The 15,848-nt window shown below is 42.1% G+C and overlaps 1 protein-coding gene across 3 annotated transcripts; it reads left to right on the forward strand.

The window, feature by feature from the left end:
• The first annotated feature begins 6,332 nt into the window (after positions 1 to 6,332).
• Positions 6,333 to 12,290, forward strand: msmp2 (microseminoprotein, prostate associated 2). Of its 3 annotated transcripts, none has more exons than XM_064348541.1 (4): positions 6,333 to 7,154; positions 9,555 to 9,675; positions 10,513 to 10,621; positions 11,095 to 12,290. In XM_064348541.1, exons 1-4 carry the CDS (start codon positions 7,098 to 7,100, stop codon positions 11,270 to 11,272), a joined length of 465 nt encoding a protein of 154 aa, XP_064204611.1. In that variant the 5' UTR covers positions 6,333 to 7,097; the 3' UTR covers positions 11,273 to 12,290. The 3 variants fall into 3 exon arrangements, with proteins under 3 accessions (XP_064204611.1, XP_064204613.1, XP_064204612.1); XM_064348543.1 differs by lacking the exon at positions 6,333 to 7,154 and adding an exon at positions 8,611 to 8,914 and having other exon boundaries at positions 9,559 to 9,675; XM_064348542.1 differs by lacking the exon at positions 6,333 to 7,154 and adding an exon at positions 8,615 to 8,914.
• Positions 12,291 to 15,848: the final 3,558 nt, after the last annotated feature.

Genomic DNA, 15,848 nt, shown 5'->3' on the forward strand with positions numbered 1-15,848 from the left:
GGTCCAGTGTTTTTCTACCTCAATGATTGGGGTAAACCTACACATTCAAAATGGCAGATGATTTATTACAGAGAGCATTCTATGGTAAAAACACAATTCAGCCAGTTCAGCTGCTTAAGCACAAGGCTGATGCATGAGTTATGAATTGCTTTATATACACATATGTACTAAGTTTGAATTTAGCCACCTGGACACCAACACCTTTATATAGGTAGCAATCATTCACACATTGTCTCAGTCAATGTGCACCTAGAACTGGTCTTTCCTGTGTGTATAAATATCCATATACCTCCTTCCTGTTTGTCTCTCCCTCTCCCCATTTCAAACTTTGAATGATGTTTCATACTGAATTTTCATTGGTCTTCTATCTCTTCGCGATGTCCAAATTAAGGGACATTTTTTGGGGGGGGCGGTTGGAGGGTGGTTACAACAGCCTCATTCAGAAGCCAGGTGTTATCCTGTCTCAAAAGCCCAAGACCAAATGCTTCAAATGTACAAATACAATTTACAGCGTAGTCTTAATAAAGCCCTCTTTCAAGTGCACCTCTGTTGTGTGGAAATGTGTTTTGGGGGGGGGGGGAAATCACGCACTCATGTGCCAACAGCACAGAAACATGGAGGACTGTGGGTGTATGGGTCTGTGTGTGTGTGTATGGGTCTGTGTGTGTGCGTGTGTGTGTGGGAGGGTTACGTCCTCAACCAGAAGAAGCTGTGCTCATTGTGATTCTGTCCCAGTGTATGGGTGTTCAGCTCTTTGTATTTGCCCTGTCCAACTGCTCAAGAAAGTATTCTCCATCATATCTGCCTTGAATTTAAAAGGGAGTGGGGCTTGAAGAAAACACATATCTGCCGCCGACATTTTCATTGAAATGACGCAGCCTTGACATCACACCATCTCAGGTCCCGGTGACATAAGTCTTTCAGCAAAATCTGTTTCATCCGTTGGAAAACGCGGCTCCGGCCACGTGACATATGAATGCACAAACAGACAGAAAATACAGTTCTTACCTTCGTTGTACGAATGGGCCAATCAAAAATAAATATTATTTTACTCATGATACGCATAACTAAATGTGCAGGATATATCTAACCGCACTTCTGCCACCATACAGGTTACTAACTACGGCATTCTGTAACACGACTTAAAAGCACTGCACCTATCCTCTTATAGCCTACAGTCTGTGCCCATCAAGTCAGTAAAATGAAGACTTCACCAGTCTGAGTTACTTTTGGTCACACCACCACATAATTCCCTACCTGAAGGGGCCACCCTCCCGACCACACTTGTTTTCTAACCTACATTACAAAAAACGAACAACAGCGGAAATCAACGAAGGCGTATTGATGAAGTTTCCAGTGGCTCGAAGCGGATGGGATTATTTTGCGATTTGGCGCTACCCTGTGGTTAATCAGTATGATTGCTGTACAATTGCTGCTCTGGGCCGTGTGTTCGCATCCAAATTGCAGGAGTGTCTTGATGCGGATGGATCTGATATATAGGTACATTTCCATTGACAGAAAGTTTCCATAAATATATTCGTAGGCATATTGTCAGTACCAATACTACAAACTGTGGTCTGGAAGAAAATACATACGCGAAAGCGTTAAAAAAAGCGAAGGTGTTTCTTTCAAATGCGCTTATATTAATTAGCCTCCTGCCCTGTCTGTGTGAATTTCCTATCCACCGTCCTTAACTTAGGTAGCCATTTTTTCGTGTTTTTATTTTTATTTTTTTATTTTTTGCGTATCATTACATTTGCCTATCTTGGCAGATAACAACCTAAAATACGGTGGCTGTTTGTATCGAGATTCACTTAAAACATTTCAGAATTCATAACTTAGACATTAATCAACAATTCTTGATCGCGAAGACAGTAATTACTACATAATATCGTCTGATACAAGTATTATATAACAATGTTTTATTTCATTTGTAGATTAGTTGACATGTTTTAGTCGCGGATAGAAAATAAATGGGTACATAATGAGAAGTAAGCATAATGTAATGACCTGCATAATAGAAAACCATAAATAATAAATCACTTTTTATTGTCTGAAGACGACATTATCTCACAAACTGTACTGAAATGGCCCTGATAAAGATATGCAGTTGCCTGCTTGTTTGTCAACTGTAAACAGTGCTGTTTTGGTGATGATAAGCTTGTTGCCAGGAAGTGCTACAATGCAACGCACCGTGCGTTTCAGCATCTTTTGTGCATTATGAATCAGTCAGTTCCAGACTCAAGCCAGTTAGTCTGGTCTGTGTGTGTAATTACCCATATTATCCCAGTGAAAACACAACTGCCTGACGGAATTCGAATGTGTATATGACACGAGCACGGCGCAAAAAAAACATTATGTTGTGGAGGTTCCTTTCCGCCTATAACAGGGAGTTGCATTTTACAGTCAACTGTACTGGTCATTAAAAGATTTTTTTACAACATTGGTTTTTCAATTCTTTCTCCAATTTAATTGTCAGCATATACGATGTATTTGTTGCAACACTTCTGCCAGAATAAATGTTTGGGTTTGTCTTTTCTGTAAGGGAACGGTAATCTCAGAGCAAACATTTTCTCAGATCGCCTCACGTCCGCTACGTTCCTTTTCAAATCCCCCTTTCCGCCTGGTTCCCGTGTTATGTTTGAGAAGTGTTGTGTTTGACACAACCAATGACAGTGGGTAATAATATTGGGTCACGTCCCTCTCGGCACTGCCCTTGGTAACCTTGCGCCTGACTCTCTCGGTGCCCGATCCGCGTGCGGGGCAACTGCGACTCGAATTTATGAGTCTGTATCGATCATCCGGGCGGCAGCTGCTGTTCTTTCACCACCTCAGTGTCAGTCCTAATCAGCGTCATGGCAACCCCGCGGTGCCAGCTGACGCTGCCCCGTAAGCTATAACAGAAAGAAACGAACAGGCATATATGTCTCTGGCATATGTATGTCTGTTGATCAGACAGGTGCGCATTCAACAGCATTTTCCAAACCTTGGAACCCATCCATGGGCCTCGCACGGGGGTTTAGGTGATACACGTGAAAAAGAACTTTCTGTAGGTCATATGCACTTCCCAAAGACATCCGCAAATCCACAGAAAACGTTTACTAATTAAATGTGTCCTGGCTGTGGCTGGAAAGTTTTGGAAACACGTGCTTCCATCAGCGTGTCACTCTTGCAAGCCACTTTCCCAGATACTGTCGCAGTACAAGCCGCTCAATTCAAGTGTAGTTTCTTGCTTTAGACTCCAAACTCCGAAATGCCCCGATACCTGCTATTATAAAACCAGCGGTACATCGGAAACTTTTGTGAATATCTAAAATACTCTTTATTGCACAAAAACTGCCTGGCCTACTCAGAAATCATACAGTGAAACTGAAATAGCATTTAAAAACACCCCAGAAATGTGAACTATCTCTTTAACTCTTTAAAGAGTGATATCACAAATATGCTATTAGAATGTTCTTAATTGAACATTGCTAACTAATGTAACAATAACTAGCGGTAATTGAAAGTAATGGAGTTATAGAACACTGACTTTGAAAAGAAACATTTAGAAAGAAATTCCAAATACACAAAGTGCTGAACATTCTCACATTGGTCCAGTGGGACACAGCTTTCCCTCAATATCAAATAAATAGAAAACTGAACTGACTCTGTGGGTTCTGGTCACGTTTGGCGAACATACACAATATGAAATATGCCTCCCGCTAAGAATATCTGCTTTCATTTCAGTTCGCTATCTTGCAGAGGGGTAGTACATTCGTCAGCTGTTTGCGGTCACACTGTATACAGGTAACAAGGGCAAAATTATGGCTTAAATGTGTTTGACTGAGAGCAGAGCAGTGGCTGAGATTGTTTTTACACGGATACCCCGGTAATGATGTGTTGTGATGTATTGACTGAATATAATCTAATGAGCAATCTCTCAACACCCCCCAGTCCCAACCCCCCCCCGCCCCCCGCCCCCCGCCCCCCGCCCCCCCAAATCCCACCACAACCCACATCCCATTGCTACAACATAACACTACCCTAGGGCTTATAATTATGGACACAATTACAGAGCCTATGTTCCGCCCCAACGGATTCCACAAGGTCAGTGTTCTGGGGTGTGGGGGCATGGGCGTGGGCGTAGGCAGGGGCTGGGGGCAAGGGGGTGGGTTGTAGGAATGAGAGCAAAGGGGATGGAGAGAGGATGGGGGTGGGGGGGGGCAAACAGAAGGGAGGAGACCAACACGACCAGCACACAAACGGTAACGATGTTCAACATTCCGCAGAGGATTGTGGGTAGTAAGGCAGACCGGGCCCACAGAACTGTTCTGTGACCACAACTGACACACTCATCTTTACGTTACCCACGATGCCGTTGGCCCCGGAGTAAAAGCTTGTACAGCCGCGTGTGACACGGACACGAGAGCTTGGCAAAAGCAATCCTCGGGAAACGTGACTCTTAACTAGAGGCAGAAACCAGCAGAAAAACGAATGAGCGTCCAGTGAACTGTGCTGGTGCAAGTCTCAGGCATCAAATGAAGGAGATGAAGTTGGGGACAATGGTAATTAACGCAGGTGTGCCCCATGTCTGGCTGGTTACGACACCAAAGCCAGAATTCACTAGCTGCTTTAGAGATACTGACCTTGGGCTAACAAGAAAACCCCACCCTTCAAAAATCATATGCATTGCATTACATTACATTACATTTATTTGGCAGACACTTTTAACCAAAGCGCCGTACAATAAGTGCATGCCGAAGGTTAATTGGACAACCGCAAAACACAGGTCCGATAAGGAACAATACTCATTATGTAACAGTTATCCATAGCCATGAACATCAAGTCCAGTTCACACAGTAAGCATAAAACAATGAAGAAATGAACATGCAATAAACATATGGACAATATTTACCACTGTACATCATGGTAAGGCAAGGACCACAGCATGCCAAATGGCCAAAAACTTTCAGCGCCATCCACAAATAAATAGCGGCACAGCGATTTTAAATGGGAGAAAAGAGCGAGGCGGCAGACTTGGCGAATGGTAACCCGGGTTCCAAACAGAATGGAAATCGATGCCATTGATCGGGCTAATGGAATGGGTAGGAACAGCCTCGGGCGCCGCCCATCAATACGCCGTTAATTAGCCAACGAAAAGGGAACAGTGTGCAGAAGGTGCGACCCACACAGGACGTGGGGTATAAATACACGTCCCTGACCCGCCCTGGGACCAGAGCACCCGGCGCTACACTGACACTCACACTCACTACTGACACTACTGATCACTACACTAGTGCACACGACCAGGTCGACACCAGACAGGACCGCACACTTACATTTTATCCGACTCATTTCATCTGGCTTTTTAATACAGGAGCTGCGCAAGAATTATAGCGCAGTTTGGAGACCACACACAGGACGCTATGCCATTCGACACACACCGACGGGGAACGGCTACCTAGCCTGGTACACGAAGCACAGTTTAGTGCTCTGTTGTAGTAGTGCTAGTAGTGGATTAGTAGAGTGGTAAGGTAGTAGTAGAGCAGTGTTAGGAGTTCATCCATCCCACAGATTAACAGGATCATCATTGAGGAATAACCGGCCAGCTTTGGAGTGTGAGTCTTGTAGGGTATATCTGTATGTGTGTGTGTGTGTGTGTGTGTGTGTGTGAGAACAGCCCTATTCATTCTTTAGTATAACCTTCCTCTAGAATGAATGTTTTATCCCTGAGTGATTGCTTCCCACTTAATTTGTAATCCCTGTGTATCTCCTTCCCAAGGAATGTGTAATCCCCAAACCATGCTTTCCCATCCTTGAGTGCACCCATCCCATTGAATGTGTAATCCTTGAGTATCTCCTTCCCACCAAATGTGCAATGGTTCAGTATCTCTTTCCCACTAGATGTGAAATCGTTCAGTATCTTCTTCCCACTGAATGTATAATCACGGTGTATCTCCTTCCCAATAAACTCTCCAATTAATCTGAACAGAATGCATGATCCCCGATTGCTGGTTGTGGGCATGCGCTCTGTCTTTTTTCCCTCCTAAATCTTTACATTTTCTCTCCTTTTCTTTTCCTCTTCTAGTCGCTCCCTTGCTTTTCTTCCTCATTTTTGTTTCCCTCACTTGCCAACCGCTTCGCGCTCTCTTCCCAAAATCAGGAATCTCTTTCGGAAACCGACGAACTCTCTGCTCGCTGGAGAGCGAAGACAGGCCTCCTTTCTGGGCCGGGAGCTGTGTGATATGTTTGATATTCGGTTGTTTTCCCGTGTAGCACATCAACTAAATATCAGACATATTCCTACAGATCTTGGGCATAATTCTACAGTGGAGTCACATCATCAGAAGACCCTGACCCCGCCTGGACGACATGTAATAGTGTCATCCTGCTATGTATCGCTGTCATGGTAACAATGCTCTGTATTTTTTAGTGCAGATATAGGACTGCTATATTGGTTGTCTGTCCTGAAAAAGTACTCTTCTGAATTGCGGCTTACTTTCTGTGTCTCTGCACCCTAAGTGGTGAATGAAACATAAGTCTGCTGGTCGTGATGCCTTTTCTTTTTTTTTAATATTTAAAATTATTTTTATCATGGATTCCTTAACCAGATGTTCAGAATTTGTTTGGTCAAAAATATTGTTGCGTGTTTTTAAATCTGCTTGTTCTAAACACTTTCAGATTTTGAAAGGCACTGTATAAATGCTGCATATTATTATTATTATTATTATTATTATTATTATTAGTTGCAGTAGTAGTAGTAGTAGTATGTATGTATGTATGTATATATGTACGTATTACTACAGAATATACAGAATAATCTGGATATATAAGAAAAGCAGCATGAAAATTTGTATATTAAAAAAGCAATTAAATAAACTAGTGTAATACTATAACACTATTATTGTACAAAAGTTAAATTCGGAACAGTTGTACCTACAATGGCTGCAAGAATTCTCCCCTTTAATGCGAACGGATGTGGCCTTCATTTTCCACTGTCTGCACAGCCCGACGAATATGCTATAGCACGTGGCTGTACTGTGCAGACTGCCCATTAAGTACTGCTTCAGTCAGCCACCGGGTGGCAGCGGAGAGCCACAGCGACCAATCACTGGATGCTGGGGAACTCCCGGAAGAAGAATGTCCCAAAGATACATCGGAGATGTATTTCAGTGAGCACTGTATTTTACAGACTATTTCCGTCCTTTTAATTGAGTTGTGTCATAACCCTGGTATCTTTTTTAGCCATATGAATTAATAATTTCCTGGGACGAACGATATACTGCATATCTTTAACAGACATTGATACTATTATTAGATACATCCTTTAAAATAATAATGCTATAAACACACTGTCACTTTATTACATTCAAAGGGTGACACAAATGCACAAAAACGTGTGCGCACACGCTCACACACATGCACAAACAGTAGTGTCAATCATGCAGCTTGGTGCTAAAAAATAAACTCCCAAGCTGTGCTTTAAAATAAAGAAACAATATGTCACCACACACAATTCATGTCCTTCTGCTTTGTTCTATCTAAAATCAACTTGGCAGTCCGCATGACTTTTCAAGCATTACTGGTTAGGTCATACATGTTAAGTCATTAGACCAAGTTGTGGGGTTGCATGTAATTTCTGCAAGATAACACAAGAGGGAGCTATAGCATGAAGCCACGTCATCAAAGGCTTCAAAAAATTATACGACAGGTCAGCCTTTCTTTGTGCGCATACGCTTGCCATGGTTCACTGTGTGTGTGTGTGCGTGTGTGTGTTATCAACATATACAAGGCAGGGTGTGCAAACAGGCAAAACACACACACACACACAAAGATAAATGAAACAAAAGATAAAACTTGAACACACGCGCATGCACATATGCAAACACATAACAAAAGACTTACAGTCACACAGGCCTAACAGTGACTTCTAATCTGGACAACCTATGGCTCAACTTTGTGATTTGAGAAACAACACAAAGAATGAAAACGTACACTTAAATCCTTTCTGATCAACAATGTCTGTACATTTATTACATTACATTACAGGCATTTAGCAGACGCTCTTATCCAGAGCGACTTACACAACTTTTACATAGCATTTTACATTGTATACATTTATACAGCTGGATATATACTGAAGCAATTTCGGTTAAGTACCTTGCTCAAGGGTACAACGGCAGTGTCCTACCCGGGAATCGAACCTGCGACCTTTCGGTTACAAGCCCAGTTCCTTACCCACTGTGCTACACTCCGTTCCTTATGGTAAAATATGAAGCATTCTGAAATATATTGTGCCAGAATACACTGCTGACAAAAAGTTTGCAAGATCTGGTGCTTATATAATGCATCCCCACATATTATAGAATACATCTGACAAAGCGCTTAATTTAATTTCACAATAAATTATATAATTTATAGAATAACATAAGCAAGACAAATTATACTCGATTCGTCCTCTAATATGTGCAGCTTTGCTCAACACACACACACACACACTCATTCCTGCAAATGACATTCATCTAATAGATCTCAATTACCCAATTGCCCATTGATCCATTGGCTAATTACAGTGGTAAGGGGCATAAGGCAAAACAACTGTACTGCGGTCAGAATGTTATCTGTGCCAACACACATTGTGTGCACAGATACATTGAAAGAGAGAGCGAGAGAGAAAGAGAAAGACAGAAAGAAAGCAAAGGGGCAAAAGAAGAGCTACAGAAAGAGGAGGAGGGGCGAGGCAATTGTGCGTGTCTGAGAGACAGATAAAGAGAGAGAGAGAGAGAGATAGAAAGAGATGTCAGTATAAATACCTGGGGGTTGCACATGCTACTGTAGTTCAGACACTCGGAGGGGGTGAAGACGGAAGGAGGAGGAAGAGAGGGAGAAAGAGACTGAGACCCCAACAGACAGACGAGAAATCCAAAAATCAGTAAGGAGACCTTTTATTTCTGGGGGAAATTGAGGGAGGGGGGATGAAAGCGAGAGCCGTAATGAAGAAGCACTCGAGAAAGAAAGAATAGAGAAGGGGGTATAGTCACAGGAGAAGAGAGGAGAGAATTGGAGGAGAGATGGCCAATCAAAGCAGATAAAAGGCTGCAAGAGGAAGAGAGGAGGGAAAAAAGATGGAGAAATGGACAAAAAGAGAAACAAGCAGGAGAGGAGATAAGAGAAAAATGCAATGCAAACGCAGGATTCATAAACAGAGGGGTCGGTACAATAGAATACAAAGAGGTTTTTAGCAAAACGCAGAAGAGATGGGGAGATGGGGGGCCAGGGAGACGAGAACAGGAGGCTTTACCATCTTCTCTTTCTGAGAAAGCCTTTTTCTTACTTTTAAGATCCCTTTAGTGATCTGATCTGTGGCCTTAAAGAAAACTCACACACAAAAAAAAAACAACAACAAAAAAAAACCAACTAAGATTGTGAAACGGGTAAAGACATTAAAAATAGATTTTTACTATAAGTAAAAACAGAGGGGGGTAAAGAAGGAGAGAGCAGGGAGGGGGAAGTAGCGGATGACAGTTTGGAGAGTTTGGGGGGAACTCACTGTGTTGGTCGCGGTTTCACAGGGAGAGATGAGGGGAGCGCAGAAAGACAGGCTGGTTCTCATGGCAACGGTCTGCCTGCTGGGCACCGTGCTGCCCTGTCTCTCCATCTACACCGGCGGGGAGTGCTACTTCAACGCCAAAGGTAAGACCTGAACACACTACTGAACACTGCTGAACACACTACTGACACGCTACTGAACACTACTGAACACACTACTGAATACTACTGAACACACTACTGAATACTACTGAACACACTACTGAATACTACTGAACACACTACTGAACACTACTGAACATCAACACTCAGAATTCTACACTGACTTTCAACACTCACGATTAACACTCACTGACAAAATGACACAAGCAATCAACGCTCGCCATCAACACTGACTTTCAACACTTGCGATTAGCACTCACTGAGAAAATCACACAAACGATCAACGCTCGCCATCAACACTGAATTTCAACACTCACGATTAGCACTCACTGACAAAATAACTTGAGCGATCAACGCTTGCCATCTGACTTTGGATAACACTAGCTACAATTATTTACATTCCATTTACATTAACTGAATACTGGAGCATAAGACTGTGTGTATGTGTGTGTGTGCATGTGGGCTTGTGTGTGTGTGTGTATATCATGTTAAAATGTGATGTATTGTGTTGGTGCTAATGTGATGGGACAAGTAGAGGCTTTGAATAGAACTGTCAGATCATTTAAAGACTTCATTTCCCATGACCACCTCAGGGAAACATTTTGTCACGGGTCATGCCACTGAACTGAATGGCATTCGTGCGCATGCAATTTGATTAATTTTTCGAAAAGAACGCACATGCTATATTTGGTGGCGTGAGTGTGAATATGAGTTTGTATATACGGCATGTATGTGTACGTGCGCACACGTGTGCGTGCGTGTGTGTGTGCTTTAAACTGAAAGATCCTCTAATTGTTTGCCCTGGGGGTTGGTGTGCAGCGAAGTGTGAGCATCAGGACCGGGTATTTGGGATGGGGGAAAGCTGGCTGACTGCGGAGTGCGACCAGTGCGTGTGCCTGGAGCCTTTTGGAGTGGGCTGCTGTGAACTGTGAGTACCCCACTTTCAGGCAGACACCGTGCACCCCCAGTCTCTCCCCACCTTCCACGTCTCTTTCCCACCAAGGGACAATAATGTGTGCCTTTTTCATGAATAGGCAGTGTAGTATATAATATATAATATATATTGTATGTGGCATGGCAATCAACATTTTAAATATCTAGGAATAATAGTTTAAAAAATATATAATAATTTTACACAGTGGAATTTGCATGTTCTGAATTTTCTGTTATTTTATTTGGAATGGAATTAATGCAAATTGTTTACTTAACTTTGTTAATGCCAGCTACTTCACCTGATGTTCCCCCTGGGAAAATAATTATATTATATTCCTTTTTCATTTTTTCATATGAGAATATTTCTATCATTATGTAATATATAACGTCCCTCGGCTTCAAAAGGTTAAGTACCTATGATGGACTGACTGCGACGCCACTTCCCTGTGTCTCTCTGCTGCCCCCTAGTGGCTCACAGCCTGTTGACTACCCAGATTGGTGCGAAGTGGTTCGGAAGCCAGATTCCTGCAACATTGCCGTGGTGATGCGGGCCAATCACAAGCTGCCGTGTCTCTATGGTGGGCGGGGCCGGATGCGACCTGGGGCGGGGCCAGTTTGGAAGGCCGACAACGACCCCATGTTCTGATCTTCATCAGCGCAGAGAAGGCAGTGACGCTTAGCCAAGCACTAAACCACCCAAAGCAGACACATATGCACTGATACAAAAATATATCAGATCTGTATGGTAGATTGATCAACCAAAGCGTTTAACCAGTTGTCAATTTGTTTTTTCCCCCCCATTATTTATTTGCTTATCACATTTTAATCCACTGTCTTGCAACTTAATATCTTTAATAAGGAAATAGCCATTATGAATACCCATTTGTATAGCTGGGTATTAACCAAAGTTATGCATTAGAGCAGTGGTAACCAGCCCTGCTGCTGGAGATCTACCGTCCTGTAGGCTTACATTCTAATCCTAACAAAGCACTGCTCATTCAACAGCTAGAGATCTCATTGAGCTGCTAATTAGTAGACCCAGCTGTGCCAAATTAGGGCTGGAATGAATACCTACAGGATAGTAGATCTCCAGCAACAGGATTGGTAACCACTGCATTAGAGACTCAGAGACACTAATTTAATGCCTCGAACCTGGAAATCAAACTTAAAACCAACTGGTTGTAAGCACAGTGGTCCCTTACCACTATAGTTTTAAAAATGTGTAACCCAAAATGTATGCAAACACTCTGATGGTTTTTTATGAGTGGCATTTGGGAGAGATAATATGCACAAAAACATTGTCAAATACATTATCAAATGGACTAACGACTGTTTGTCTATTATTGTCTACTGCCCAGCCCACTCTGAATAAGCGCACAAGTACAGAACTGTCATTTATTTTGCCATATTGTCCTTTACAAACACACTGATCTTCCGTTATATAATCTGTATTTATAAACACAAATGTTAAAACATGCAAATATGTTATGCAAAAAAAGCTTCACACAATGATGTACATTCCTTTTTGAATGTATGAAGTATGAAGTACAGACCTATTGGCAAATGGTTTCATGTTTTTGGACAGTTTGTTTTTTCAAATATATTTATCTTCAGCCAAGTGTCAAAAACTTTTAAATTATTGAAATAAAAATATTCCAATGAAACAGTCTTGGTTTGATTTCCTCTGCATTTACATACTTGTGCAATATTTAAACAGTTTTACAGTTTTTTTTTTTTTTTTTGCAGGTAAATAGACTCACCGAGTTGCATGCTTGCGACTGCAGATTTGTGTTGCGGCTGAGCGTGTGATTGGTCAATTAAAACAACTCACCTGGATAGCTATTGCAGTTGTACGGTAGTTCTGCAGTCTTGACGTTCAAACCTGTAGCTCAGCACGTTAAAGTTGACCCTCGAGGACAAGGGTGGGCAATTCTGGTCCTGGAGGCCCGGTGTGTATGCAGGTTTTCGTTGCCACCATTTGCTCTGGCTGAATGAGCTAATTGGCTATGTACACTGACACCGGTCCACTCCGTAGGTTAAATCTCTCATACAGGAACACAGGAAGGCTGTCATTCATGTGCTTATTAGGAAATGCTTCTGAAATGTCAACATGGTGTAAAAGTTAGGGGTAATTAAGTAATTAAAGCAAGAAGTTATCATGAAAACCAGAAACAGCTACAGCTCTGCTCTAGTACCAGGATCAGACCCCTGACCTAAAGGACCCAAAGCACACACACCCAGAAAAACAGCCGTGTGCTGTAGTTAAGCATTGACAATATTTCCAGGGTCAGAGTCCGCAGGTTTCTGCTGGGAAGGCGCCCCTCCGCCTCACTGCTCAACAGCGCCTCCTCTGGCGGATCAGGCACCCGCGATCTGCATGAGCCAAGTAAGCAGCAGCCGTTCCGCTCACCTGGAGACGCAAATGCCACCTGGCTGTGCTTGTGCGTGCCCTCCCAAAACTAAGGTAGGCTTCTGCAATGGGACAGGCCCGCGGCTGGGATGGGTGTCTTACGGATGTAGTGATTTACCTACAATTCAAGGGTTTTTTTTCTTTTGTTTGTTTTTTTTAATGTGGTAGACACGTCGCAAGTCGAATTACGGTCGAGCTGATTGAAACCTCAAAAAACAGCCAAAAGCCAATCAGCAGATTGTTGCTCAATAAGACCGCAATCAGAAAATGGCTGACCTGAATTAATTTTTTTTTACAGTGAAATTTTCTATTAACCATGTCATACCATGTACCTGTTGAAAGTGTTAAACCTCAAGATTCTATTCTCAGTAAGCTACTTTACGATGCCACTGTTTTAGCAACAGCGGCTTCTTATTTTGTACCATGGGGGGTGGCAAAACAAGCTGGGCTTCGGAAATCCACAGACGAGACTAATCACGGTTAAGGTGGTATCGTTATCACGGTAAGGATCCAGTGAACAAAAAAAGGACACGGATTGTGTCTCTAGTGTATACGAACCATAACTTTTTCAGCACGCACGCTGAAAATGTTAGGCACTGGCACAACAAATTTGAGACCCTGTGCTTAAGAAGTTGTTTTATTTAGCAATGCCTAAATCTGAACAGAAGACGCAGACTTTTGGAGGCATTTGGAGGCCTTGGAAGAAATCACTTGTCTGAGTGAATATTTCTGAGGACAGTGAAAACAGCTTTGACTCCACAGTAGAGGGCATGTTCAATTAAGGACTTTTTATCAGTGAGAATTTAAATACATTCTCAAAATATTTTTATTATTTAGTATGCTTAAAAATAAGGAGTATGCCTTATTAACATGTAGATGGGGATGGGGAATTTGATCGAAAACTTCAGTCAATGGAACTCAATCAATGGATTTATTAACTAGATAGCTAATGTAGCAATTTTCTACAATCTTCCAGACCTGCTGCTGTCAGAGGTGGCAAGGGAAGAGCAAGGAAAAGAGGGGACAGGCAGTGGGAAAGCAAACTAATTTCTACAAACCTCGTCCATGAGCATATAGTACACAATATACACTGATCAGCCACAACATTAAAACCACCTGCCTAATATTGTGTAGGTCCCCCTCGTACCGCCAAAACAGCTCTGACCCGTCGAGGCATGGACTCCACCTCTGAAGGTGTCCTCTGGTATATTTGGGTTTCTGTATATATTTGTATCTACTGTATATTTGTATCTGATATTTTGTATCTACTGTAAATTTGTATCTGATTGTGCTACTTTGTTGTCTATGATGCTGCAACAGTGCAAATTCCCCCCGGGGATCAATAAAGTACACCACTACTACTACTTATTACATTATTGGTTTTTATTACATAAAAAAATTGAATTATTGCATTATTGGGAGTTATTATACTATTGGTAGTTTATTACATTATTAGTTGCCACAGGGCTAAAAAACTAAGATATTGTTAGAGGGTGAATTATTTCCACATGATTTTAAAAAACTCTCGACGGGTCAGAGCTGTTTTGGCGGCACAAGGGGGGCCTACACAATATTAGGCAGGCTGATGTTGTGGCTGATCAGTGTATATAGTTCTTTACATCTCTAAAGATCTATAATATCATTTGGTTACCAAGTGTCAAATGGCCTCTCTGAACACCCACATACACACAGCATAGAAAAAATAATGTAGAATGCTCATTTCTGGTATTGTCATCAAATTTGATCCAGAATTTGTCCCGTGTAGTCCCTGTGGCTCCATTGTGTTTCGAAGCCCAACAGGCACGCCCGCAAGCATCTGCAACCTCTCAAAAAATCTTTTAGGTGGAGAAAAACCACTTCCACTGCTTTTGAGCTTGTTATTTTGGTTCAATAATATTCAGAGTAATCCCGACTCTTGCAAAACAAACTCCCAAGGGGTTACCTTTCAGAAGAGATTATGCCTGTATTCAAAAGGGATGGAAGTAACCATTTAATTTTGGGTATGTCATTCTCAGCCTTGTGTTAAAAAGGGGGCATTATACAGAAGGGGTTAAATAGTTTTTTTTTAAGTTTAAAAAATTGTTATCGTTTTCCTTTCTTCCATCCAACCATAAATGCCACCATTTTTCTGTGCTGATTCATCATGCTCATTTTTTTAGTTCTTGTAGGAAAAACGCAGCAGGAAGACTCCAAGTTGAACTTTTGCTGACCTCAAAAATGGTGCTTGTAACTCTCTTCTCCCCCCACCCCACCCCACCCCACCCTCTCTCTCACACACGCACACACACACAAACACACAGACACACAAGAAGTGAAGAGCAATGTGGCCCAACAGCATGACAGTCGGCCCAACCCTTCTGTCTGAGCCGGTGGGCGTGTCCAATTCAACCTGTCACTCATTCCCGGATCAGACAGGCACTCATTCCCGCATCACTGCCCAACAAACAAACAAACCAGCCCAGCAAACGTAAACATGAATCATGATCCTTTATTTAAAAAAAAAAAAAAAAAAAAAAAACTCCATCTTTTTGTCATCATCGTCATTACAAAGATGCTCTGCTACAAAAAGGTTCCAGTTTAAAACTATTGCTTTTTATCATATTCCTTTATTTGTTCCATAAATTTTAAGCACTGAAGTTTATTCCGTTTGCTGTATAACATTTTCTTGAAAGAATATCGATAAAGATAAGTGTGGTACACGAATGACCTCTATTCTCATCTCCCCCATTTGGTCCCTGAACACTGGGCAGTGGAACTGGACACGAAGACTGAACCCGCTCTAAGATTAACCCCGCCCCCTACAGTGTCTCAC

This window comes from Anguilla rostrata, chromosome 8 (assembly GCF_018555375.3).
Source record: "Anguilla rostrata isolate EN2019 chromosome 8, ASM1855537v3, whole genome shotgun sequence".
In the NCBI taxonomy this organism is placed as follows: domain Eukaryota; kingdom Metazoa; phylum Chordata; class Actinopteri; order Anguilliformes; family Anguillidae; genus Anguilla; species Anguilla rostrata.

What these genes read in the sequence shown, in the direction of transcription:
- msmp2 (XM_064348541.1), top strand. Translation starts at nt 7,098, where the DNA reads ATGCTGGGGAACTCCCGGAAGAAGAATGTCCCAAAGATACATCGGAGA. An exon ending in GTGCTACTTCAACGCCAAAG is followed by an intron (nt 9,676 to 10,512) that starts GTAAGACCTGAA and finishes GTTGGTGTGCAG; the next exon opens with CGAAGTGTGAGCATCAGGAC. An exon ending in GGAGTGGGCTGCTGTGAACT is followed by an intron (nt 10,622 to 11,094) that starts GTGAGTACCCCA and finishes GCTGCCCCCTAG; the next exon opens with TGGCTCACAGCCTGTTGACT.